This window comes from Aphelocoma coerulescens, chromosome 2 (genome assembly GCF_041296385.1).
Source record: "Aphelocoma coerulescens isolate FSJ_1873_10779 chromosome 2, UR_Acoe_1.0, whole genome shotgun sequence".
Lineage (NCBI taxonomy): Eukaryota > Metazoa > Chordata > Aves > Passeriformes > Corvidae > Aphelocoma > Aphelocoma coerulescens.
The window spans coordinates 5,293,583-5,319,155 of NC_091015.1; the positions used below are offsets into that span (position 1 = coordinate 5,293,583).

Here is a 25,573-nt window from a genome sequence, read left to right on the forward strand (position 1 = left end):
TTGGAGGAAGAGGCTCAGGAAAGGGAATTGGGTGGCTGCACCATGGAGCTTTCAGATATCCTGCTCAGATATCTCACCCCAGTCAGAGCTACTCAGTTTTAATCTGGTTCTCCAAACCTTGATCAAGATACTGGTTTTGACTTCCTCACTGTACCATTAAGTTCTTGCCTCAAGAACTGTCTCTTGCATGATCCCCATGTCAGGGCTTGTGTGAACTAAACTTTCCTCCCTTCTTTCAGCCATCACATGTCCTTGCCAGGCATACTTGGTCCCACAAACCTTTCCTGCCCCTGCAGTTGTTGCAGTGGGTTATGGCCTGCAGTGCCTGAGGACAAGGATGTGGTCCAGCCACAGGAACCCAGACAGAAAGGATAGATAGGCAGGACGTGGGGACATCCTCGAGCCCTGGATGGATGGAGTGCTGAGTAAACTGGGAAGGTGTCCCTGCACATGGCAAGGGGGTTGGATGAATTCTAAGGTCCTTTCCAACACAAGCTGTGCTATGACTCTATGATCCTCCATGCCCTGAGGAACAATTCAGTCCAAATCCTTTTTCAATATCTGACAGAGGTATTGAGCGCAGAAACAATTCAACCCAAGCAATAGGTAAGAAAATGCTAATAAACTAAAAATTAGCCTATTTTGCAGTGTGAGTACTGCATGCTTAGTAGCACAACCTACACTATTTTCTAGATCAACAAAATATGACAGCAATCAGAGAGGAAAACCAAAACTCTTCAGGCCAGCTTTTACACTGTGCAGTATAAAGGGAGCATAAATATAATTGATAGACCTGCTTGGGGACTATCAGTCAATTTATACAATTGGTCTAACACATTCCTAAATCTGAGCTTAACACCAAAAGACTTGCCGAATCTTTATGAAGAGAAAGCACTTCAGCAGAGCAATTAAATCAATTGACTCAAAAAAAAAAAACAAGCCAACAGCCTAGACCAGTGTCTGAGCCCTCCTCCTCTCTGCTTTAAGCAGCTTGCTTATGAAAGATATTTCCCACAGGAATTAAGTTTTGTTGTGCTCTCAGCTTGATAGAGCTACCACTACTCCTTGAAATACATGATTGATTCTTTACACAGCTGTTAAGTGCCTTCACTTTCCTTGGACTGATGCCTGTGGGAGGAAGGGAGTATTTTGCAGTGGAGAGATGATTGCCTGTTTGATTCTAGTGGCTTACAGACAATAGCACTGAGGATTCATCTGTTTCTCCTGTTCTGGGGAACCTGGAGAGGCTTTTTTTAACAATTCACTCTCTTCAGGTGTTTCAGCTGGGGGCTCTGCACTGGGCTGGTCTCCAGGCCACTGATGTGGTTCTCCAGCACCTCCAAACCTGACCCTTGTGCTCAGAGCCCCCTCACTCCTCCTGCCTGTGCCAGGGATGGGGCCCCAGCTCTCCCAGCTCCTATCAGTCTTTCCTCCTGGATGCTCATTTGCTCCCAAGGCAGTGGCTTTGAGCGCTCAGGCTTTGGAATTGGGCTTCTGCAGGGCTCCCAGGAGCTGGTGTGTTATCAGCCTGCTCCTGCAGCGATCCCAGCAGATAGACAGCACAGCATGGAAGCACATGGCGCAGCAAAGGCCACCTTATCTCCAGTTAAGCCCATGGTTCTCCCTTTGCATCTCTGATCACAGCTGCCTGTGCTGCTCCTCGGGATGAGTGTTTACAGAAACGTGCCGGCTGAGCTGCCTGCTGTTCCTAGCATCCCTCTGTGGCAGGGGAGGGAAAATCCCAGCAGCCAGCTGGGCTGCCCTCCTGTCCAGCAGTCCCACTTCAAGGGCCTGAAGTCCAGGGAGACTTTAATCTGAGGCTCCCCAGCTTGAGATTTTTCTTTGCCTGGCACCAGAAGTGTTACTCCAGAGATGTGTGCACGCCGTGTGCACACAGGCTGTTCCTTCGTGATATGCCAAAGGGTCTTGTGTGGGAACTCCACATAAAAGCCATTCTTTTATGCAGCCATTCCTAAGTTTTATGATTATCTCCTGAAATGTTTAATATCTCTCCTATACAACCTTAAAATTTAAAATGAAAAATAATTTCTGAGCAGTAAGTAGTAGTTTCCACTGCAATCCTGAAATAAGAATTTTCATACCTTCTACCATCTTCTGATTTAGGCACTAGCTGCTAAAGGAATTGATTCAATGTCACTCAGTTCATTGGAAATGTCACCTAAAAGTGGGAAAGAAAGAAGAAATAAGCGAAAGAAAAAGAAATCTTTGGGGGCAGACGAGTATGGGGAAGACCAAAGGAATCCCAAGTGTGACTACGATGACGGTCAAAGGAGGATGGTAAGCCATGGTCTGAAACATCACTTGTTCCACACTGTGCTTTCCTGGACAGGCCAGGTTCTGAACAAGGCAATTAAAGCTGAAACTTTCAGAAGAATCAGGTATTTAATATCGTAACTAATATTAACACAGCAGACACTGCAGACTGTGTTAGAGCAGTGGAAGGAAATATATTACCACTTTATTTTTAAAATTAATTAAAAATGCCCATTAAACATTTTTATAAACCTGTTTTTTTCAAATTTTTTTGCCTTTTTTTTTTTTTTTTTTTTTGCTTCAATATTACCCTCGGTCTGGTTTATTTTCTTTCATTCATCTGATTATATCTATCCTATCCCTACTAGAGATAAAAAAAAATCTTAGAGGAAACCTACAAAGCTTAAAAATAAAAGAGAGGAGGAGAAAAGGAGGAAACTTGTCTCGGAGGGCTTTTTAAATATTATACAAAGACGCTATTAACATTTTTATATTCCTTTGCTAGTTGCCTCCAAGTCAAAACTTTGTGGCACTTGTTTCTACTTTCTATTGCAGGGAAGAAAAACAGAGTGACAGTGTTATTAAATAAGGTTTTATGTAAATGTTCCTGACATGCATGAATATGAATCTGCCCATGCTGTATGTATCAAGGGATCATACATAGCTCCAGATAATTTGTCTTTGTTTAACTGAGGGCAAAGTTTAAATCACTTTGTTTTGTTGTTTTGAATAGCCATGTAATGGGCTAAGTCCTTTTCTATTTTGTTGTCAGTGAATTTAGGGATACTTGGCAGCCATGAAAAGCTCATAGAAAACATGTAAGTGATGTAAGTAAATGTGACCAATTAATGACTCCCCAGCTCACAAAATTTACCCAGAGCTGGATTTTTGTAAATGACATGCATTTTTTAATCCAGTAGTTTCTGTTGTTGTCTCATTGGTCGAATAGGTCGTGTAACAAATTACACCTTTGCTAAAGCCAGAACTGCTCTTTAGGTTCATTCTGAATGGGTTTCAGGACACCACATGCCAGAAGGACCGTGGATTGGAGCTGTGCATTTCCAGTTTATTTCTCAGATTAGTATTCCTTGTTTTCACTTTTCGCCCCTGGATGTCATATGCATGAGAAGCATGGGGGACACATTTCAAAGCTCATAGTAAATCTTCTCTGCAAGGCTGTGTTGGAGGGAATGGTTGGAGGGAATATGGCTGAGTCATCATTCAGATGCTATCTGAGCAGCTGGAAGTGTGTTGCCATCAGAAATCAGTCTCAATGACTGTGCCATGGAAACCCAGGCATGGATTTTTGACCAGCTGAAATTTGGTAGCAATCCAAATGGGTTGTTTTTAGTTAGAGAGAGCCTGGGTTTTGTACTCCTCCATGTACCAGTGTCACTAAATAGCATCATTACATAACTCAGTGGTGTAAGCTACAGCACAAAATGAAATCAGGCTTCATTTGATTTGTCTGGTTTGTGGGTGCTGTGGCAATCTGACCTCTCTTCATAGATACTTGGCTCATGGGAAAGTTCTGAAGAAGCTGGAAATTCTGTGCAGGCATAAATTAAAAAATATATTCCGCCTAAATGCTCTTACTCCAGTAATTTCCTCTGGAGAAATTACTGAGAAGAGAAAGGGATAGACTTGAATTCCTTACACATTTTCTGAAGATCCTTTTTACTCTGCCAGATTTTAGGTGTGTTTAGTCCTTGGCTACATCTTGCTGATGCTCTGGCAGAGTTGCAGTCTCACTAACTGACGTCAGAGTGGATCGTCAAGGCTGATATTTGAGGGAGACTGCTGTGTACTGAGGTTACCTAGCCCTTAAGCAGCCATGTGCACTGAGATAATCATTTTACAAACTAATAAACCATATCCCTCTTCTTGCTCTTGGTTTGTTTTGGTTTTTTTTTCTTTTTCTTTTATCACCTTCTTCCGTCGTATTCTGCTTCTTCTTCTTCCCTCTTCTTCTCATTTTCCCTGCAGTTCATTTCCTGCCCTATTTCTTTATCTAGTCTTCTCCCACTGCACTGTTCCTTCCCTAGCTGTTATGAAGATGTATGGTAATGCAGTAGATTGGAGATGGATCCCCTTCCCTGCTCCTGTCTTCCACTCCTTGTGCTGCCTTCCCAGCTCCTCTGGTACTTGTCCTATGGGGGGGAGTAGAAGCAAAGGAAGTATCACACTGTGAGCTGAATGCCACCTTGACCCTTCCTTTTTCAGTACATCTTTAACTGTCAAGTATTAGACAAATACCTGATGGCCAGGAATGACTGTTCAACCTCTTAACTTTGCGGAGTCTGAATACCTGTAATTAAGTCTCTCTTTCTCTGAAGCACTTGGTTTAAAATGGAACTTACTGCTCTCCCCCAGAACTTCCTTGCTCCTGCAGACATGTTGCAAAATGTTGTTTCTCTTTCCCCTTTTTCCTTTCTGGGGGTTTCCAGACTCTCCTTGGCATTAGTTATGGTCCCAGTGCAAACTTGGTGAAGCGCAGAACCAGCCACGGAAGCGTTTTCAGTTTCCGACTCCGTGGCAGAGACACTTGCTCCGAGACAGATTTTGCCGATGATGAGATCAGCATCGCTGGGGAAAATGAAAGCCACCGGGGCTCTCTCTTAATTCCAAGATCTGGGAGGCGTCCAAGCGTGCAAAGTCAAGTGAGCCATAGTTCTCACCCTACTACTCCCAACTACACCCAGACGGGCAAAAGGAACAGCTCAGTGGATTGCAATGGTGTGGTTTCCCTGATAGGAGGAGGCACCGGGGCACTCAACCCAGACCCTACTTCTCCTGCAGGGTTACTGCTCCCCCCAGTTATTATGGAAAAGCCTGGGACAGGTGACCTGGTGAGTACTTTATAATTTTGTATGTGATTCGCGCTCTTGTTTCCTTCTAAATGTTGTTGGAGATTGCTGTAATTTATTTACACGGTACGGAGTCTACAGTGAGAAACCCAGACCCACCACTCCAGGCAGGGTGGGAAGACAACGAGTTGGTTCACAGAGCAATGTGTATCTAGAGAGGTTCTTGCCTTCTGGTAAGACTTTCTCTTCAGAGCTGTCAGGAGGCAAACACCTAAATCTTGGGTTTGACATGGACTTTCTTTTCTTGAAGGGACACTTTTAATCTTGATTTCTTTTGACTTTTGTATACCTGACATTGTCTGGTGGATAGAAAATTATGGGTTTTAAATGATTCAGTGAAGTCTTGCCGTCGTGCAACTTTGTTTTCTCTCTCTGGTTGCTCTCTGTTTGCATCTGACCTCTGGTCTTCTCTTGGGCTACTTGTAGAGGGTTGTCCCTTACAGTCCAAAGGTAGTTTCCAGAAGGTTTTAGTGCCCAGTTCAAATTACACTCAGGAAATGTGAGCAGATGGTCAACAGATTTCAGCCCTTTTGCAGATTGCCAGCATCTTTCTTGCAAAGCAACACCATGAGATGGTGTTTTTGGAAATAGCAGCTACTCAGGCAGAGCAATTTGGACAGGTTGCTAGTTTGAGATGGTGGGAATTTATCTTTTTTTTACATAGATAATCTACATTGAAGCTCATCACTCTCAACAGTCTTTAAAGTGATAGAGGTCACTGCTACAGTCAGTGTGGGCAGGATTTATTTCATTTTAGGGATCAAAAATGGATCAGAATAATCTCTGTCCTTGGAAGTGCCTCTTTCTGTTCACTTTGACCACAAGTCTTAAGTTAGGTGAGATAAAGCCCACTCAGAGTAACAAGGTGCCAAAACCAGGTTACATTGGTGGGAAAAAAACCAAATGTGATTATAACATATATTAGGCAAGTTATCTCTGAAGAGAAAGGTGAGTGAGATGGATCCCAGCCGTGGTGTCAGATTATCAGTAAATTGAGAAGCAGATTTTTTCTCTAGAGCCAAGCAGCTTCATTCCTTTCAGGGTTTGGACTGAATTTTTTCCTCACCTATCTGGGCATCCCCTGTAGTTCTGCAAATAGACTCTCACACTACCGAGGAAAGAAGGGGCCGTGCTACATGTGGGAAACTGGTTGGTGTGAGAATTATCTGTTTTGTTGACAGTTTTGAGACTGTTGCTGCTTTTTCAGATGTTCACACCTTCCTTCATTTAGGAGTTTGGTAATCCTACTTTTACTCTCTGTGGACAAGGATGACCAGTCCTGGGACTATTCTCTGAACAACTGAGCAACAGAAACACTGTTTGGAGATAGGGAGGTTTTATTGGATTTAGCTTTGTAAAAAAAGAAAAGAAAGAAAGAAAAAAAAAAAAAGCTGTGTTTTAAAGGAACTAAGGAAGAAAATCTGTGCATCTGTTTAAGATAAAATTCTGAACCAAGGTCAAAAGACCTCAGTAGATGAGTAGAGGATGTCCCCCTTTTCTCTGTAAGGAAAGCAGCTCTGCAGTCTGCTGAGGCTGTCCCAGCTGTCAGAAAAAGCTTAGCAAAGCATGAGAGCACTCAACCTTTCACAGAAAATATTGGTATTTTACAGGATTGGGTCCTGAGGTGACGGGGAGGCTCTGAGCTCTGCTGGCATTTATTTTCATTTGTCGGCTTCCTGCCTTTTGAAAAAATGGATGTTGAAAATTGAATGGCCCGGGTGGGTGAGCTCACTTGGCAGTTCCCTGGTCATCTAGGAAATAACACCCAGGCACTATAGTAACAGATGCTCATCCAGTGATGCAATGTGAAGGATATTGTGTCTTCTGCAAAACAGGTTTGGTATCTAATCTATCCAGAAAATGTGAGCTGGAGTTAAAAGCTAATTGGCAAGGGGCCCATGGCTGTACAGATGTATTCACTACAGGAGTTGTAAGCGCTGCACACAAACGTGCAGCCTCAGCTGTGGCTCAGGCAGAAGGAAATAGCAAATCTGACCCCTCAGCATGCTTGGAGATACATCAGCATGTTTCTGGGCTTTGCATTTGATGATTTTCACCTTTTTCATGTTAAAATTTGAAGTTGAATTTGTTCTTTGTTAGTGGCTTTGTCCTCTTTTTACAGTCTCTTGATATGTTTGGGGAAGGTAAAAGAAAGATGTTGCCAGGTGAAGTTGCAGTTACCTCATTAACCTCACCGACCCTGCTGCTGTTGTTTATTTTGGACAAGTGTGAGCCCATGGTGAAAAAAGGACCCACTTGGGCTATCTGTTGTATCTCTCATGAGCAAGAAATGAAGGGGCCAGTCGATGAAAATGCACTGCTGTAACATGGGTTAAGCCCTGACTTGCAGCTTCCTGAGGTGTAACTATGGCTTTGCTCATGCAAATGCAACACCTGGGTTGATGGAGCTGAAAAAAACCACAATTTACAACATTAGGTTTTGAAGATGCACTTGTTTAGGTCACTTTGTGATGCTCAGTGGTATCAGATGGGCCTAACACAGACCCATCTGATGGCTACTCAGGGGGGAGATCGCTGAATTATGATTTGGGGAAAGCTTGGAGGAGCACTTTTGATTTAAAGGACAGAGCAAACATCAAAACAAGATCTGACCATGTCTGGTTTTGCATTCAGTCCTTCAGTCACAAATAGTGACTTAGCCCATAACTGTCACAAATTATTTCAAAGTGGGCCCTTCTCAGGTTTCTCAGGGAAAGCACAAACAGTCACTCTCAGCTTTTGAGCATTTTAGCCTCACCAGCTTTAGCAAAATTCAGCCTGAACAGTTTAATCCAGGCAAAGTGGTTGGGTTGGGACCACAATGAACAACTTCCATGCCTTTGTGTCATTGCAGCTGCTACCCCCTGTCCCAGCCAAGGGCCATCTGCCCATGGGAATGGCTGCAGGTGGCAGCTGAGCTGACATGAAAACATCTGTGCAGTTCAGCTGCCCTCTCCCAAGAGAGATGTGGCTGCAGCAGGTTATCCCACTTTTCAGGCTGGTGACTCAGAGGAGTGACATCCTGACACTTGGCTGCAGAAAAGTATGTAAGAAAAAAAAAAGCCAGTTTCAAATTTTGTTCAGATGGCCTTGGCTGCTTGGCACGGATGGATGAGTGGGTTTCCATGAGAAACCAAGTCTGTTTGCACTATCCATCTCCTCTCCCTAATTCCTAAATACAGCTGAGGAAAAAACGGGGGACTTTAGGTTATCTCAGTGGATGGTGCTCAAGTCCATCAGTCTCATCAGCTGGAGCAGTCTGGATGGTCATTGGGATTGCTTACCCTGATCAGCGTGGTCCATGCAGAGTGGCACCTGCCCATGAACTCTTCTGCATCAAAGCAGTCCTGAAAGTCCCCAGGGGCTTCAGTGCACAGCCTGAGCAAGAGGAGGATGTTGTACCTTCTGCACAATTTGCTACACCTATGGGCGTCCCCACGCCACAAGAGAGTTCCCACAAGGAGCAGTGGCAGCATTGTGGGGAGCTGCCCTTGGCAGCACAGAGGATTCACTGCAGTGAGGGCTCAAGCCAGAGAGCCTGCAGAGGTCATAGGAAGAGCCAAGTAGTGCAATTGAAAGCGTGGTCTTCAAATACCCTTCACAAAGGCAGGTCTGGGTGTGGCAGTCATCACCCGGAGGGGAAGAGCAAGAGGTGACCAAGTCTGAGGGGTGCAGGGAGCTTGTCCCAGGAAACCCATGACAAGTCCTAGTCACTATTCTGGAAATCTCCACTGTGTCCTGAAGAGCACTCAGTCAGGGCTGTCCTATTCTGCTGTCAGCTTTCTTCAAGTGACACAGCTGCTGATTTTATCAAACTCACCCCAGTGTAAATACGACATAAGTGGGACCTGGTGACTGTGCAAAAAGTCCTAATTGCTATTGTCTTGACCTGAAACTGAGAGATTTGAAAAATGATATGTTTTTTACACTCCTGCTGATAGCTGGGTGGGATATTGGCTTTTGCTTTATTTAGAGAAAATCTATACATTATGTAAGTAACTTCAGGGCACACTACAACCTAAAGATTCTGCAGTATTTATTTGTAGCTTTGCATTGCTCTGTTGTGTTCTGGTGTTTCTTAGTTAAGAGGTTAGAATAACACCTCACAAGGTATTGATATGCTTGAGCAGCATTGGATTTGGTTAATGAGCTGTTACCTGGAGCTCAATTTCTCCATGGGTTCTTGATGAGGCTGAGTGAGATCTCACCTGTGGCTGTCAAGAACTTCTAGAGGGTTAAGAAACACACAAAACACATCCCTTCTTGCCTCCTAAATCCAGCTGGAGCCACTCCTGTAACCTTGCAGGGAAATCACAAGATTTTTAGTTTAACCTGACTTTGCAATTATTCCAGAGGTTGGAAGTGGAAGGGAAATGGATGCAGGACTGAAAGGGTGGTGGTTTCCAAGTGGGCACTCGCTGTTAGCTGGTGATCTGCACTGCTGTGCTCTCCCTGGAGCACCTCCTCACCAAAGCTTTCCATCAGTACAGGAGCAGGGTGGGGCAGCCTGTGACATGGTTTTGGGATGGGCAACGAGGCTGGAGTAACCTGAGGACACCCTCTTGCACATACTACCTTTCCTTTTCACACTTGTGTTTTCTCTTCTAGGAAACATGAAATACTGAGCATTGCTAGTTTGGCAGGAGGGAAAGTACCTGGGCAGTGAGCCCTTGAGACAGGGAAAGATGTTTATCAAGGGACTGAAATAAAGATTTAGGATTTTATATAACTTTATTTTTTGTGATATTCTTTTAAAAAGAAAAAAGAAAAGACCTTGGGTTTTGTTTCAGCTAGGCATAAAAGGCTTTTGCTGACCACATTGGTTTGAGGTTTTCTTGTTGAGTCTAAAACCACCCTGAGGTAGAATTTCTCTCTTTCACTTCTTGCTTTGCCACAGGACTGGTGAAAAGGGAAAGTGTTAGCAGTTTCCATGTTCAGAAATAAAGGTCAACAGAATAAGTCATCCAAAAATCCGCCAGTGAGTAATGTGGATGAAAGCTACCCAGCCCTCTGATGCTGTCACACCGAGAGTTGTCACCACAGCTCTGGTTCCTGCTCATTTCAGACTTTGCTTTTGTACATCCTAAGTGTAAATCACTCAGATTTGGTACAAATATTTCAAACTGATTTAGTTTATGGCACATCTCTTCAAATAGTTAAGCACCCCCAAAATTAAATGGCTTCTTTTTAATGCTGTGCTCTATTATGTCCTCCAATTTTGTTAAATATTTGTGCTGATGCCTTAATTTGGTCCGTTGTACATGGTGTGGCCTGCCCACCTCTTCCTCTGCTTGAAAAAATTTTAAGTGTACAAGGAAAACTAAACCTGTTCCCAGAAACGGTCTTTAAAAGCTCTGCTATGTAGAAGCCCATCTTCCCATAATAGTTTAGACATAGTTCAAAACTGTAGGCAGTAAGAAAAAAATAACTCTGTTATACATCCTCATTCACATGTAAATTACTGAACAGTGTATTTGTCTCTATAGAATTTAGCTAATCCAAAGGAGGAACATTTCCAGTCAATCAGGGAGCAACACAAATAATCTTGTCCTGCTGGAGGTGCCTGTGTTTAACTCCGTTGTGATTTCTCATCTGGATCCTAGGGAGACTCCTTGCATAACTGTGGAGCCTGCTGTTATTTTATGCTTAATTTCTAGAGGAATATAAGAGCAAAGAGCAACTGTGCCTATATGTGTTCTCTCAGAGATGATAGTAGCCTTTATGCCACCTGCTTGTCCAGTTCCTGGAACTGCTCTCTGTCTCACAGTGCAAAAGCTGCCAGTTCCTTGTGTGAATGTCAGCAATCTCTATTCTGAAATAAGTAATAATAATATAAACCCAAACCCACACACATCTATTTTTTACACAGAGCATAAGCTCATCAACTTCCTTATGCAGCTTTAATAATTTTAAGCAATTCACCTGGAGGGAAATGTTTCCTGGAAAAATTCTTCCTACTAAACAGCAAAGTGACTGCGTGATGGATTTACTGCTCTGTTGGCAAACCTTTGCCCAGTGGCACTGCCTGCCACACTCTGTGTGCTGGCTCTAGGGATGGACCTCTGCTGTGTGCCTGGTGCCAGGGACCAGGGGCTTGGGGTTCCACCCTTCAGGGGGACACACACTGCTGGGCGAGTGGGTGGCTGTCACACAGGGTACCCTTTGCCAGCAGCAAATTGCACCCCATCACCTCTCCAGAGATGAAGGAAGGAAGGAGCCATTTCATTCTGAAATACCCTTTGCAGGTGAAGGATGGCTGCAAAGTAGTCCCCTTGACTCCAGAAGGACTCCTGAAGTCTTGGGGATCGCTTCTGGTGACACACGTGGCAGGACTGAGGATGCAGGGGCTGGAACCAAAAGTAGTGGGACTTAAAAAGCTTGTTGGGTTGGGAATATCATGTCAAACCTAGGAAAAAAGTCCACTCCCTGCTGTTTCCTTAATGAAAGACGTGCCAAACCTGTTTAACTTGGACATTTCAGTACCCTGGTTTAGTTAAATAAAAGAAAATAGGAGGAATGAACCTCTGAATGTTTTTCCTTTGACTTTCTACCTCTTTACACTTGTGAGTAAAAGGCGGCTTTCAGCTAAAGGACTCTTGGGAACGAGGTTGTCTGATGACATGTTACTGGTACATCCTATGCTCTAGGTCGGGATGGGAAGATATTAGAGCTTAAAAAGAGTGAAATAATCCAGAGGGATTTGAAATTTGAGGTTTTCTTATGCTCCATTTTACAGAGAGAGGCAAACTTGTGGTTTGTGGTTTTTTTTCTCTTTTTCTTTGCCTTTCCTTTTTGTTTTTGTTTTTGTTTTTTTTAACTTATTCTACTTAAAAATTTGTCTCCCTCCTGTTTTTCATCTCCCTGTCTAGCTATTTCTTTTTGGTACCATGTATTTGTTATGTATTCCAAGCTGCTGTGAATGATTATGCAATTTTGTAGATGCTTTCTTCATTAATAAAACATTTGTTGTTTCTCTGGTTTTTATTGGATGTTTTTGAGGTGAAGGAAATCAAGTGAACTAATGCATCTGAAACACCATTCCTGGTATTCCCTGGCTCCTAAGCCAAGGAGAGAGTGTTTCTTGTTGTGCACAAGTAGGACTCTCTTTGAAGAGTTTCTGATTATAACTTTCCTTTTGAGATGACTTTGTCAGTAACTCAATGGACAATGAGGCAACTGAGTTGTTTTGTTTTTTTAAAAAAGGACATTTTAGGGGGGGAAAAAAGCCATTTTGAAGCATTACTGCTTTCCTGAGCCAGCTAATGTTTTAAGTGCTTGCTTTAAACATCTTTATCCTTCTCTGGTCTTGCAGTGATTGGTATTTTTAACTGCAGTACTTCAAGTGACATGGCACCAGCATCCTGGTTACAATTTTCATTGTCAACCAGTGGCCAAACATCTTTGCCCTTTTCTGGGGATACCCCCTGCCCTGAAGCAGTCACACTCCAGAAAGGCAGCTTGTAGAGCTTTCTTTCTTGCTGTTCTCATGGAATTGCCTTTCTTGAAGAGCATTTTTGGTAGAGAAGTGGTGAAGAGGAGGGATCCTGGGTCCCTGGGCACAAACAGCAGAGCTGTGGAACTGCAGCTTATGGCACATCTCAGTTGGCATCCCGGGAGCTGATCAGGGAGGTCAGGGCCACTTCAGACCCAAGTGATGAGAAGATCCAGAAGACTCAATCTAATTCCTGTAGCTCATTTGTCTGTGGAGAAACTAAAGCAGCTAGTCTGATATCTGCATAAACCCGGGGTTCTCATCTTTGTAGGGATTTCTTCTCCTTTCCCATTTCCTTGAGCTATAATGCAAGAGCCATCAGGATCCATCTGTCTACACCTGTCTTGTTACACAGTGTCTCAGACCTCACAGCCTGGATGCTTGGAGGACCAGGGCAGGGGGTGTGAAACACTTACTTTGGGAAACTGAGGGTCTCAACCAGGAGGTCTGTGACAGAGAATGATGGTGAACCTGGCTTTCCCAGATTCTTGTACCTCAACCACCACTTTTCTTTCCACCTGGATGGGATCTGGAGGAGTAAACCAAGTGGGATTTGTTCTCTGTATGAAGTGGGAGCTTGTAATAATAGAAGCCTTAACATCTTGCTCCTGTGAGCTGACAATATTAAGTGTTTAATGCAGTGTGTGTCTTCAGCTGTACTGTGTTTCTGTCTGACTTCAGAAACCCAAGCCTACAAAAAGCATAAAACTAATTTAAAATGAGACATTAAACAAAGACAGTTTGGCAGTTCTGCTTTTCTGGTATTTGATTTCTTTGGGATTTTTTTTTTTTTTAAGCTTTTCCTTGAGAAATATGAGAACAAGGGTTAGGTTATTTATTTTTTCCCGAGAAAAAGAAGCTAAGTCTCTCCCCTAATTATGGAGCTTCAGAATCCGTAACACCAAAGATCACCACAATGACAATATGTTCCTGAGATTTGGCAGTGTTTCAGAACAAGAAAAAACATGTGTTGGGGAGTCAGTTTGCTTGGTATGATATCAGAGGTCTGTAATCGAGCTGTTACCCACGCCCTTTTCCTCTCCTAGCTGTATAATTAAATAGTTAACACATTTCAGAAATAATAGATTAATTAATGTAATTAAGCTGGCCTTCTTTCACAAGCAAAGAGCATGGGAAAGCAGCACTGCTATTCCTCTGGCATCGTAAGCCTTCCTTGATTTTCACCCACAGTTTACATGAAGGTAAAGGGCAGAACAAATTTTCCAAAATTGCTCAAAGTGCCATTTTCAAAAGCTGTGCCCCGTCAGGATGTCTCTAACTCAGAAGTCAATGAGCTTTGGACTCTTCAGATGAGAAAATTAATGCTTAGGCAGTTTTGAAATTTCTACCCAGTATCTGCCTTGGTTTTACTGTGCTGATCCAGTGTGTTCCTTAAACAGACCTCCCCCTCGGATGAGGCAAGCAAGAAACAGCTTTTAATGCCCCACCGGCCCTCAGTGGACCACTCGGACGAGCCCTTTCAGAGGCAGAGGGCAGTGAGTGCTGTCAGCATCATCACCAGTGCCCTGGAAGGTAAGAGACATCCTCAGTTTCCCAACTCAAAGCCACGTCCATGTTAAAAGGCAGGAAAAAAAGTGACACAAAATGTCCTGATATCGTTTTGAAAGAAGGCACTAAGGATAGTTATTGCAACCCCTATAACAGAGGCAATATAATCTTTATCTTACCCATGGACTTGTAAAAATACAAAAAATAAAAAGCCATATTATCAGAATTGGAGCTGTAAGATTTAAGATTTTGTGCTGTCGTGGTGTTAGATTTACACAGGGCTCACCACAGTGCAGGGTAGGGGAGTACCAGCCTGGTTTTGGGTGACTGACTTTACATTTGTTTGTGTCTCATCTCTCTGGAGCTGATGGAAATCCTGGCATGTGCAGTCACCAGCCACATGCAGAGCGTCCAAACTGTAGGGGAGAAAAGTCTCAAAGTCTCTCACAACAGGGACACTGCAGCGTGTTTGAGTCCCACGTGAAATTCAAGGATGCTCAAAGGACCCCTTTAACCATGCAAATACTTCTCAACAAATTTTTCCATTGCTCTTTTCACGAGGTGCAGGAGGATTTTCCTCTTCTGAGTGTCCATAGACAGGAACTTTGCATGTTCCTCTCACAAATTTCCTCTCACCAAGACAAGTCAGAGCAAGACCCCACATTCCCAATCTTGTAGCATGGAAGGGCTTCCTACACTTTCTCGTGTCTCCTACACAGCAAACAGAGATGAGAGGAGATAGCACCTAAGAACACAGAAAAAGTCAGTCGAGAACATGGTGTGTAGCAAGGGAAATTGTGGATTCTCCTGCAGCCTAATTCTCTATGTGGCTGATGGATAGGAAGGCAAGGCACGACAGAGGGACTCACCTAAGAGATGCCTTACAGAGAGGAACTAGAAATAGCCCAGTGTGGAACCAGAAAGCCCTTCCTCTTCCTCAGCTTTTTACCCTCCCCATGGTTATATTCAGCAGTGTTGTGGCCAGAAGATATATTTGTGTTTGGATAAATAAAGGGTTGTGTTCTTAATAGAGAAATAATTGCCTTGGTGTATTTCAGTGTTTAATGTAGTCTGCAAAGGTTTTACTTGTTTTCTGTGGGGTTTTTAGCAATTAACTTGTGATTGATTTGCTTTCTTGTAATGTGTTAAGAATGCCTAAAAGGCCTGGACTTCTGGACTTCTTATTTATTTAATGGTATTTTTCTATTCCTTTATACCACAGAAATAGAGACCATCCAGACTAGGATAACTCAGGACATGGCACTCAGGGATGTGGTTTAGTGGTGGACTTGGCAGGACTGGGATAAGAGCTGGACTCAATCATCCTAGAGGTCTTTTCCAACCTAAATTATTCTATCATTCTATATAGAAGAAATCCTCATCAAAGCTTTCCTACTCCCGGACTTTTATTAGTCACTGAAATTGAATACTTGTTAACAATGAATATCAAATCAGAATTAAGTATGACACAGGATTTAACCATATTCATGGCTGTAAGATTGTGCCAAACTTTGAAACAGCTGGACCAGAAATCCCTTCCCCTTTACTTATTTGGTTTCTGCTCTTAGCTCTTGGGTAGCCAACAGCTGCCTGTTTTTTCCAGACATTACAAAGCCTTGCTGACAAGAAAGGACCTATTTCTTTTTAAATTTAAAAATAAGAGGAAAAACATCTCCAACACAATGTTGATTGTAGTTTTCTGACCATTTTTTTTAACAGCAGCAGAAAAAACAGAGGCTAATTTTACTTTTTCTTTTGCAGATTTTTTTTTTAAATAGATATTTTGTGTATTCCAGAGATGATCTATAGTGGGAAAGGATGTGGATTCTTAATTGATTTAAACCATTTTCATGCCACATCACTGCCAAAAGAGGACAGTCACACCCTCCTCCTTCTCTTGCTGTGTTCCTGCACTTTGTATGATGGGTTTTCAGCTGGATCAACAAGCAGAACCAGCTCACTCAGAAGGTCCAGGATCACAAAAGCTGGCAAAAGGGCAGAGAAATAACATGTGGCTGAGGCTGGGAAGGGTGAAACCGACCCTTTTAGCAGCAACCTGGACTTAAATGGGCTTATGTTGTGAAGAATAAGGATATACATCTATGTGTTCTAGATTTACCTGGAAAATTAGGTCCATAAGGATTTGACTGCCCTAAACCCTTTATTGCTTTCAGAGGCAAGTTAAAAAAAAAATAAATAAATTAGGATTTTGCATTGAAATCTGTGGTTCTTACATAATTTTAGGGTTTACCTGTAAGCCCTCTCTTTGGAGGCTGGAAAGAGTCATCTCTTGGGAGCGATTTGATTTCTCAAAGATGTCAGAACAGCACAGATGTTTGGGTAAAACCTTTGCATTTAGGACACCATCTGATATTTTGAAAGCTTGCTGGAAGACACCTAATACCACAGTTCTGTTGTCCTCTGAAGAAAGTGGATAAAGAATCACAGAATCTGAGGAAAAATCCTCCAAGATCAGCAAGTCCAACCTTTGACTGAATACCCCCATGCCCACCAAACCACATTGCAAAGTGCCACGTCCACAATTCCAGGGATGGTGACTCCACCTGTGCTTAATCACTCTTGGAGTGAAGAGGTTTTTCCTAATACCCAATCTGAAGCTCCCCTGGCACAGCCTGGGGCCATTTCCCCTTGTCCCAAATGCTTCCTGCCTTGAGAGAGGAGGCTGTTTATGAACTGATTGCAATAACAGCCTTGGCTGAAGTTTTCCTGTTATCAGTGCAGGTTCTAATTATATAGACTAAAACCATAATAGAGCATTCCATGCCCATAAAGGAATCAGAATAGGAAAGCATTAAGCAATTCTGCTGATCATTGTCTTTTAGCCATTAACTGTCTTTTTTGGCTTTTCTTTTTTCACCTTTTAACACAAATTATACTTAGGAGGCTATTTCAGTTCTTTTGTGCATAGGTAAAATGAGCATGTAAAAGTTGTATTACAGGCAATATTTTAAGAGCACCTTTAAAAAGCACCTTGGAGTTTTAGCAGCATTTTCAAACTGGCTTATGGGCTCCCTGATTTTATATGTGGGCCTTTCAGAAAAATCAGATAGTTAGTGCCTTTTTGGATTGCACATCGAGGACAGCAACTCTGTTGATAACCAGGGATACTCTGGTTCTCAAGTACTTAAATCAGCTCTAAATATTGGATTTAAGAACTTTCATCTCTTACCTGCTTTAAAAGGTATTTCTTAAGATACTTTGAAAGTGTGACCTGGAAATGGTATTCCAGTCTATGTTAAATGAGATAGTGTATTCTTATCCATTTGAACTTGGCAAAATGGAAAACAGCATAAGAATCCAAGCCTATATATAATATTGGACTTCACATACTTAGTGTGATTCTCACTTTTTGCCTGTGACACTTTTAAAAGTTTATTACTTCCAGAACAGGTCACTGTCTGCTAAGTGCAGGTCAACTGGCTAAAACCCCAAAGTGTGTAATTTGCCAACCTGTTAGGACAGAAATATTTTTATCACTGAAAAAAGTTCGGGGTAATTTGTGGGCCTTCCTCTGTGTTATGAGTCATTTTAAGTGTTCTCTTGTCATATAGCTCAGTGTGAATTGACTGTGACTTTACTGCTTGTGACTTAGAGCTTGAGGAATCACACCAGAAATGTCCTCCCTGCTGGAACCACTTTGCTGTTAAATTCCTCATTTGGGATTGCTGCCCGCTTTGGGTTTTAATCAAGAAATTTGTCAAGTTTGTGGTAATGGACCCATTTACTGACCTCACCATCACCCTCTGCATTGTGCTGAACACGCTCTTCATGGCCTTGGAGCATTACAAGATGACGAAGGAGTTTGACTACATGCTGTACATAGGCAATTTGGTAAGTCAGTGTGAACATGAAGAGCCACCTGAGGGGTGCATTTCCTACTTTTTAAAGTTTTGGCTGTGACTTGGGAATGTCCCATTTTGATACACTGCCAGCATTGCTTTGCTTTGTCGGGCAAGTCCACATGACCACCTCTTTCTGAAGAGAACTGAATGTGGAACAAGCATCTATTTTTGTCAAGCTAACATATTCTAATGCTATTAGTAACCATTAAAGCCATGTTTTGGGGCTGTTCCTGATAGATACCTGTTTAAGGGAATGAGATAAGAGAAAGGTTAATGAGCTTTATTCAGGATTTCTGGTAAAGCAATGAAAAGGCAGCAGTTCTTGGTGACTAATAATGACTTTTACATTAAAAAAGAAACCTACAGAAAAAAAGCAGGGCAAGATCTTTGAGGGAAATAGAGTTGTGTTTGATCATGGGTTGATAGCTATGCTGGAAGGTGCCTGAAGTGCATTTTCTGCGTGTGCTGGGTCCTATGAAAACCCCAGGGTGGAGGGGACATGGAGCAAAGAATGGCTGATGCTTTGAGGGGAAACTTAATGTGCAAGCCAGAGCAGATGGTTGTAGAGCTGCAAAGCAAGCACAGACCACACTTCTCCAAGGAAAAGCAGAGTGACAGTCTACAGCCAAGCTGCAGGGACAGCAGAAAAGCCTTTCCAAGGGCAATGTGATACAACTTGTGATGCAGAGGGCCACTAAAATTCTGCACTTACCCCAAAGTGGAAGCTTTTTCTTTAATCATCTTTCTCTGAGTTATGTTTAAAAGCTACCACACACTACTGCTTTAAAACTTAGTGTTTAAAATCCTTTTAATTTTAGAAAAGCCTGAATTAGAAAAGGCACAGGCCATCTAGCTATGGCATGGTGAATTTCCCCTAAAACCTAGTGGTAGCAGCAGAAACATCCTATAGGAACATGAGTGATCTGGAGAATCTGGAAGGTGGATGCTGCAAAGTTTGCATTTGAGGAGCTCAGAGCAGAGATTAAAAAAGCTCTTTACTTCTGTGAAAACAAAGGCTGCAGTATCTCAAAGCTGGATTCACATCACCTAACTTCAGGTATTTACAGCGTTGGAGTCTCTCTGTGCCAGTTGTCCTTGTCTCCCTTTAAAGTCAATGGAAAGTAATGGACAATTTTAAGCCCCATTAATGTGATGTTGTAAAGACATTTACTTTTGGAAAAGGTGAACTGTGGCCTGTAGGGCTGTGACTGCAGTAACCATTGACCAGGGTGGGAGCCCACAGAGACACTGCAGATGAGAGACCTGCCTTTAGTGAGAAGCATCCCGTGCTGGCAGGTTTGGGCAGGTAGTTGTATTAACCAGGCATTTTGTATCAGTCCTAGAATATGGGTTATGCCACATATGGATTTTTTCCTTTACCCTGGTCCTTGTTATTTTTAGCTCTGGACTTCCTTGGGCAGGTTGAGGTTATTCCCCTAGACTGTGAGACCTGTCTCCAGCTTTTCAGCTGATGTGTCTTGGCAAATCTCCCTCTGTTGTTGTGCTAAGCAGAAATCTGTTTGGCTCTGTCTTGCTCCAAACCCATGCTCTTGCTCTCTGCAGAAATCTGTAGATAAGGACAGCTTGGAAATCATCTCACAGGACTGTATCCAGCTTCACTTTGCAGCCAGCATTCCTTCTTGTTGCTCAACTATTTGTAGCCTTCTAAGATGACTTAAAAAAATTCCTTTGCACCCGAGTATCCATCAAAGCAGGTGGCAAAGCTGCCACTACCCTCCCTGGCACTTGGGATAGTCAAGGTGTCTGCTCCTCACTCTGCTTTTGGCAGATCACTTTCCCCCTTTGCAGACCACAGGCAGTGAAACACTAGCCCTTGACATCCCTGCTGCCAACACGGCTCCTGCAGACCTGCCAGGGCTGAGCAGGGCTGTGCCAGGTGCCATCAGGAAATTAGACAGGAATTTTGCAGACAGAGAAATTCTGCAGAGAGACACTTTTTTTTTTTTTTTTTTTTTTTTCAGAGAGAGAAATTTTACAAAGCAAATTTTGCAAAATTTTGCTTAAAGAAAAGGCAAAATCTCACTGTGATTTTCTTAGCACTGCCTAGAGCTATTTCTCTTCTTTGTGCTGAAGTATAAAGTAAGCAAAACAGCCTGCCTGTGTTTTTTGTAGCAGACTGACGGCTCGGGGCTCCCCTTCTCCTGAGATCCCAGCTTGGGTCTGTGAGAGCCCAGACCATCCCAGCTCACCCTCGCCAGCTTTACTAAACCCCCCCATAACTGGATTAATTGTGAGTAGAGCAGGTCAGAGAAAGGTAACTCCATTTTGTGGAAGATTTCGCAAAGTCATTTGTAATGAAAATTGACATTTTTTGCAATTCCCTATGAAAGGGAAGGGAGTCCCAGCTCCAGGCAGGCTGCCAGGTGACTGCATCCCCTAAGCTGCAGACTGCCAGCCCCCCCTCTGCCCCCACGCTGGCTGGCTGGCTGTCTTCCCGTTACATCTAACCCTCTTTGAGTGATTATGCTAGCATTAAACAGGGGAAATATTAAAGAGGGCAGGCCTTTGACATTTTTTTTTTACTCAGAGCAAATGTTTCTGAAAGAAATGAAAGAATGAAAATGGAATATAAATTTGCTTTCCCTGGATCTGCCAGTCACTGGGGCTCCCCCGCTGTGATTGTCCATCTACTTCGTTCAGCATCTGCTGCTTTCAGGCCCCTTTAGTTCATCACTTAGAGGAATCAACATTTCCAAATGTGATCAGAAGGCCAGCCGAGCACGTGTACAGAGTTCATCTGCCCACACAGTGCCACCACTTAAAAAAAGAGTGGAGAGAGCAAGATTCCCTCAATTCCTGTTTTCCTTTAGAAGCTGAGGTACCATTATGCAGCATTAAAGCCTAAATGGCTGAAAGTTCGGGTTTTTTTAAGACAAAGTGCTCCACATCAGGACTGTCATATTTAATGCCAGTGGGATGTTAAGCTACTTGTTTCCTTTCCAGCCTTTATCCCATGAAACACCCAGCCCCTTGTGCTGGCAGAGAGGAGCAGGTGCCGTGTGGAACTTGTGGCTGGTGCACACATACACGACTCCTGATGCCTTCAGGAAGGCTCAGACATTTTGCTGTCTTGCTGTGACATTTCCTTCTCAGAAGGCTATTGATTAAAATGATTCAGGCAAAGAAAGTGATCCTCCTGAGTCATTTTCTCAGCAAGAGGGTTGCATAATGTGTGCAGCGTGGTCTCGTAGTTTTTGAGGCAGTCCCCTGGATACAATTTCACAGACATCCAGTTTTGTCTTGTTCTCTGTCCCAGGAAAAATGTGAGCATTATGGTGGGAATCTTTGGTAGCTCTAACCCCTATGACTCAGAAGTTCTTTGCTAATTAGAAATATGAGACAGGTTGTTTGTTGTATTCCTGGTATGAGGTGGTGATGGAAAGTTGTTACATCCTGAGGTATTGCTGCAATCCAAGGTATCATTTTCCTGAGGAGAAACAGAAGGTATTTTCCATAAGGAATTGTGTAAAATGGCCACTTGGAATAATTAATTCCTGAAGTGTTAGAGAGTAAAGCCAAACACTGCTCAAATTCAAACTGTGATAATTTATTTGTATTCCTTAATATCATAATTTCATCATCTTAACCTTTCCTTTTCACATCTTACTGGGTGTCTCATCTCTGTTGCTCAGAGCTGATCAATTTTGCTGGGCTAATCTTGCAAATATTCAGCTTCTTGGAAGGAAAACACTTCTCCTTGACTTCATATTAGTGGTACATAACCTCTGGATTCCCCCTTCTATTTTGACCAACAAAGTGCATTAATGTTGATGGTTTCACAGAAAACCATGTACTTTAATTTTACAGAAATTATCCATTTCTGCAAATCTATTTCTGTTTCAGAAATTTCAGAATTTTCCAGAAACACAAAGCTCTGGGCAGCTTGTACTAGGATATGAAATGAAAATAAAACAGTATATGACAAACTTGGTGCTCACCTTTTGTCATTTTAAGTTGACTGTAGCATTGCACTATGCATTTAAAATGTTACTTAAGCAGGGCATACAAAAGGACAAAATCTGATTCTCTGGGATACTTTACAGGAATCTATTAAAACTGGATTTGTTGTCAGCAGCCTTCCTTTCTATGGTCCCTCTGCCTCATAGGTAATATTTATGAGTTGTTTTAAAGAAAAATATTCCAATTAGAACCTCCACCATATGACATTTGAACTGGGTCATAAATAACCAATGTGTTCCCAAGATGCAATGAGAAGAAAATTGCTGTGACTATTTGTAAAAATAAAAAAAAAAAGACCAAGACTCAAATTAGAGTTTCTAATCATCTCTGCTGCCAGCAATAACCTCAAAATAACTGGAGGTGTGCATTGCCCTTCTATTGATAATAAGAACTAAATGAAAAGGGATACTACAGCAGATACACTGCAACCCAAATAGCCCTTAACACACACTCTCCATTCACTTAGCTTTCTCCACTGAAATGAATAGATTTAACCTTTATAAAAGGCACCTTTACACATTTTTTTTAAACTTTTTTTTTTTACCACTGTGATTATTCAGATGATGGAAGGAGATGGAAATGTATGTTCCAATCCAGATCCTGAAGTTAGATGTCATTATAAGTTTGCAGCAGTATCAGGTATTATTGTGAAAAGACTAGACAAAACTGTAATAGCCATAAAGAGTCAGCCACCAAAAAAAAGCAAGTATTTGTTTGTAAAATGTGTCTGGCTTTCTTCTGGGTTCACCTGTGTGAGTGGAAACTCCACAAGCAAGGAGTTGTGCTTAAAAGGTTAGTTTGACTTCATATTTTCTTTCTGCAGGTCTTCACTGGGATTTTTACAGCAGAAATGATCTTCAAAGTAATTGCCCTTGACCCCTACTACTATTTCCAGCAGGGCTGGAATATTTTTGACAGCATAATTGTTATTCTAAGCCTGATGGAACTGGGTTTGTCCAGCATGGGAAACCTGTCTGTTTTACGCTCCTTCCGACTGGTAATGGTCTTATTCTGTTCTCACCCATCTTTTTTTATTACATATAAACTCTGACATGAATGCAACATATTTTCTTAAAAACGCATCTGCCTATAATTGCTGCAAACTGGTGAACAGTATGTGACACTAATTACAGGCTGTGGGATAAATGGAATTGTTCCAGATTTACATCAGGGTAAATGAGAACATAATTTGATTCCTTCTAGCTGTGCCAGGTACTTGTAGCACACTTAAAATACTTGAATTCCAATTTGTAATAAAGATCTGCCACTTTATACCTGTACACCTGTTAGCATAGACAGCAGAAAATTGATAGCCCAAGAAATGCAAGAGCTGATAACTTGTTGTTTTCAGAACTGTTATTCCTAAATTATATTATAAACATGCCACTGTTCTTTCAGATGTTGTCAAAAGAAAATGTCTTTGAATTATTCACAGAGAGATTTTTTTTTTTTCTAGAACTGATCAGCATAACATAGCATCTGTCTTTCACGGGAACTCCTTAGCTGTCAGCCCCTTTGTTAAGCAGAGGATAGTGGTGTTCTGTTAATGAAAGACTGGCAACATGCTGGAACAGAAAAGTACTTTCCTTGCCAGCTTGACATTTGTGTTGCACTTCATGTACCAGGATGTCCATGCTAATCATTCTGGCCATGATACGGCTTCACAGTTTTAAAGATCAAGAAAATAAACCCTTATGGTTACACTTTCCAGAATTTTTTTCCCTCAAAATTCTCTGCATTGCTCAAAAGTGTAAATTTTCCATCACTTTTTTAAGCGTCTCCCTTCAGTTTTTGGAGCAATCTTGCTTCAATAGGGCTTAAATTAAACTTTCAGCTGAAAAAACAGCACAAGGGCTAGGCACCATTTACATCCTTAAAATAGGTCTTAAGTGGGCAGTGTGTTGTGCACAGACTGTGTGATCCTCAGCACAGAGGTGATTTTCACCCTGGGAACTAACAGCTAATAGCATCTGACTGAGGCTTGCTCTGAGGCACAGAGGAATTCCTTCTCTCTTTGTGGGACCAAACCTGAAACCCCTCTCTCCAGATGCCTGCCAGGCTGTTTATTTTGAGGAGCAAAAGCAACACAAAAGAAAATACTAAGAAATAGATTTCATCCTTCCATCCTTTCCCCACCAGTGGGGGAATGTGTCATTAAAACCATGTCTATCCATGTCTATCCAGGCAGAGCATAGCTCTGGAAAACTTAATTCTCATCCGAGAAGCCCAACTGATGTTTTATTAATAGAAGTAATGAGGTTAACAGGAAGTTTAATGGCTAAAATCACCTTGTACCACACACACTGAGGCATTTAACATCTTCCACGTTTTACTCACTTTAATAATTCATTGGCTGAAATGGCTGTTGCTTCTGTGAGCTGACACTGTTGTTTATGTTCTGTTCACAGCTGCGAGTCTTCAAGTTGGCAAAGTCCTGGCCGACCTTAAATACGCTTATTAAAATCATTGGTAACTCCGTGGGTGCCCTCGGTAACCTCACTCTCGTGCTGGCCATTATTGTCTTCATTTTTGCTGTGGTAGGAATGCAGCTTTTTGGGAAAAGCTACTTGGACAATGTGAAGAAGATAAGCACAACTGGCAGTTTGCCACGGTGGCACATGAATGACTTCTTCCACTCGTTCCTCATCATCTTCCGAATTTTGTGTGGAGAGTGGATCGAGACCATGTGGGACTGTATGGAAGTAGCTGGGCAGCCACTGTGCCTTCTTGTCTTCTTGTTGGTCATGGTGATAGGAAACCTGGTGGTGAGTTCTCAAGATGGTTTTCTTTTTCTTCCGTTCCTGGTGGGTGTGTGCAAATGTACCATTTTTTAACCCAGAAATGGCAAATCTCACATTGCTCCATGATTTTAATTCAATGAACCAAGTTGTCACCAAGAGAAATTTGCTCCTATCCCAAATACAGAACTGCACTACCAGTTGGGAATGAGGGCTTGCTGGGTTTTTCCAGAAGAGCAGATGTTTTACTAGAGGAAAGGCACCATGGGTTGATCATAATGATTTTATTTCTTAGGCTGTTGATGGGGCTGAAGGCATTCCTGATTTCTTTTCTATACAACTGTGAATATCACCTCAACTGTCCCTGTTTTGGGACATATTTCTATTTCCCTTCCCTTCTGGCCCAGAACACACAAACCTTACCACAGCACAGTGTCATTGAGTGGAGTTTCGAACGTCTTTAGCCTGCATGTTTTAGGAAGCTGCAGGTTTTGTTTACAGCAATGTCACTGGCTCACTTGCTGGTTTTTTAATAGACCATCCCATAAGCATGGCTTACATAAGCTCTGAACCTATTAAGACTGAATTATATTTCCCTGTTGACATCTTAAGGAGCGCTTTGCTGGCTTTCAGTCATTGTGGAAATGTTTTGCCTGTTCAGCTTACAGAGCATCTTTGACATTGTGGCTCTAATGGCCTCACTGTTTATGTAGGGAGTTGTTTAATAGTAGATGCTGCTATAAAAAAATGTTGGGTTTTGCTTCCGATTGCTTTTAGTGGTTGTTTTCCTTTTAAGTACCCAATGTTTTGGTTCTCAGCTGCTGGGGTAGAAAAGTTCTTGAAAGAGCT

General features: G+C 42.3%; 1 protein-coding gene across 1 annotated transcript in view; it reads left to right on the forward strand.

Moving 5' to 3' along the window:
* LOC138106188 (sodium channel protein type 5 subunit alpha-like) overlaps positions 1-25,573 on the forward strand; it is a 215,865-nt gene that overhangs the window by 95,264 nt on the left and 95,028 nt on the right. Inside the window, exons 11-15 of the mRNA XM_069006337.1 lie at positions 2,125-2,298; positions 14,034-14,166; positions 17,756-17,994; positions 22,810-22,983; positions 24,395-24,751. Of these exons, the coding sequence (XP_068862438.1) occupies positions 2,125-2,298; positions 14,034-14,166; positions 17,756-17,994; positions 22,810-22,983; positions 24,395-24,751 (1,077 nt within the window). The remainder of the gene's footprint in view (positions 1-2,124; positions 2,299-14,033; positions 14,167-17,755; positions 17,995-22,809; positions 22,984-24,394; positions 24,752-25,573) is intronic.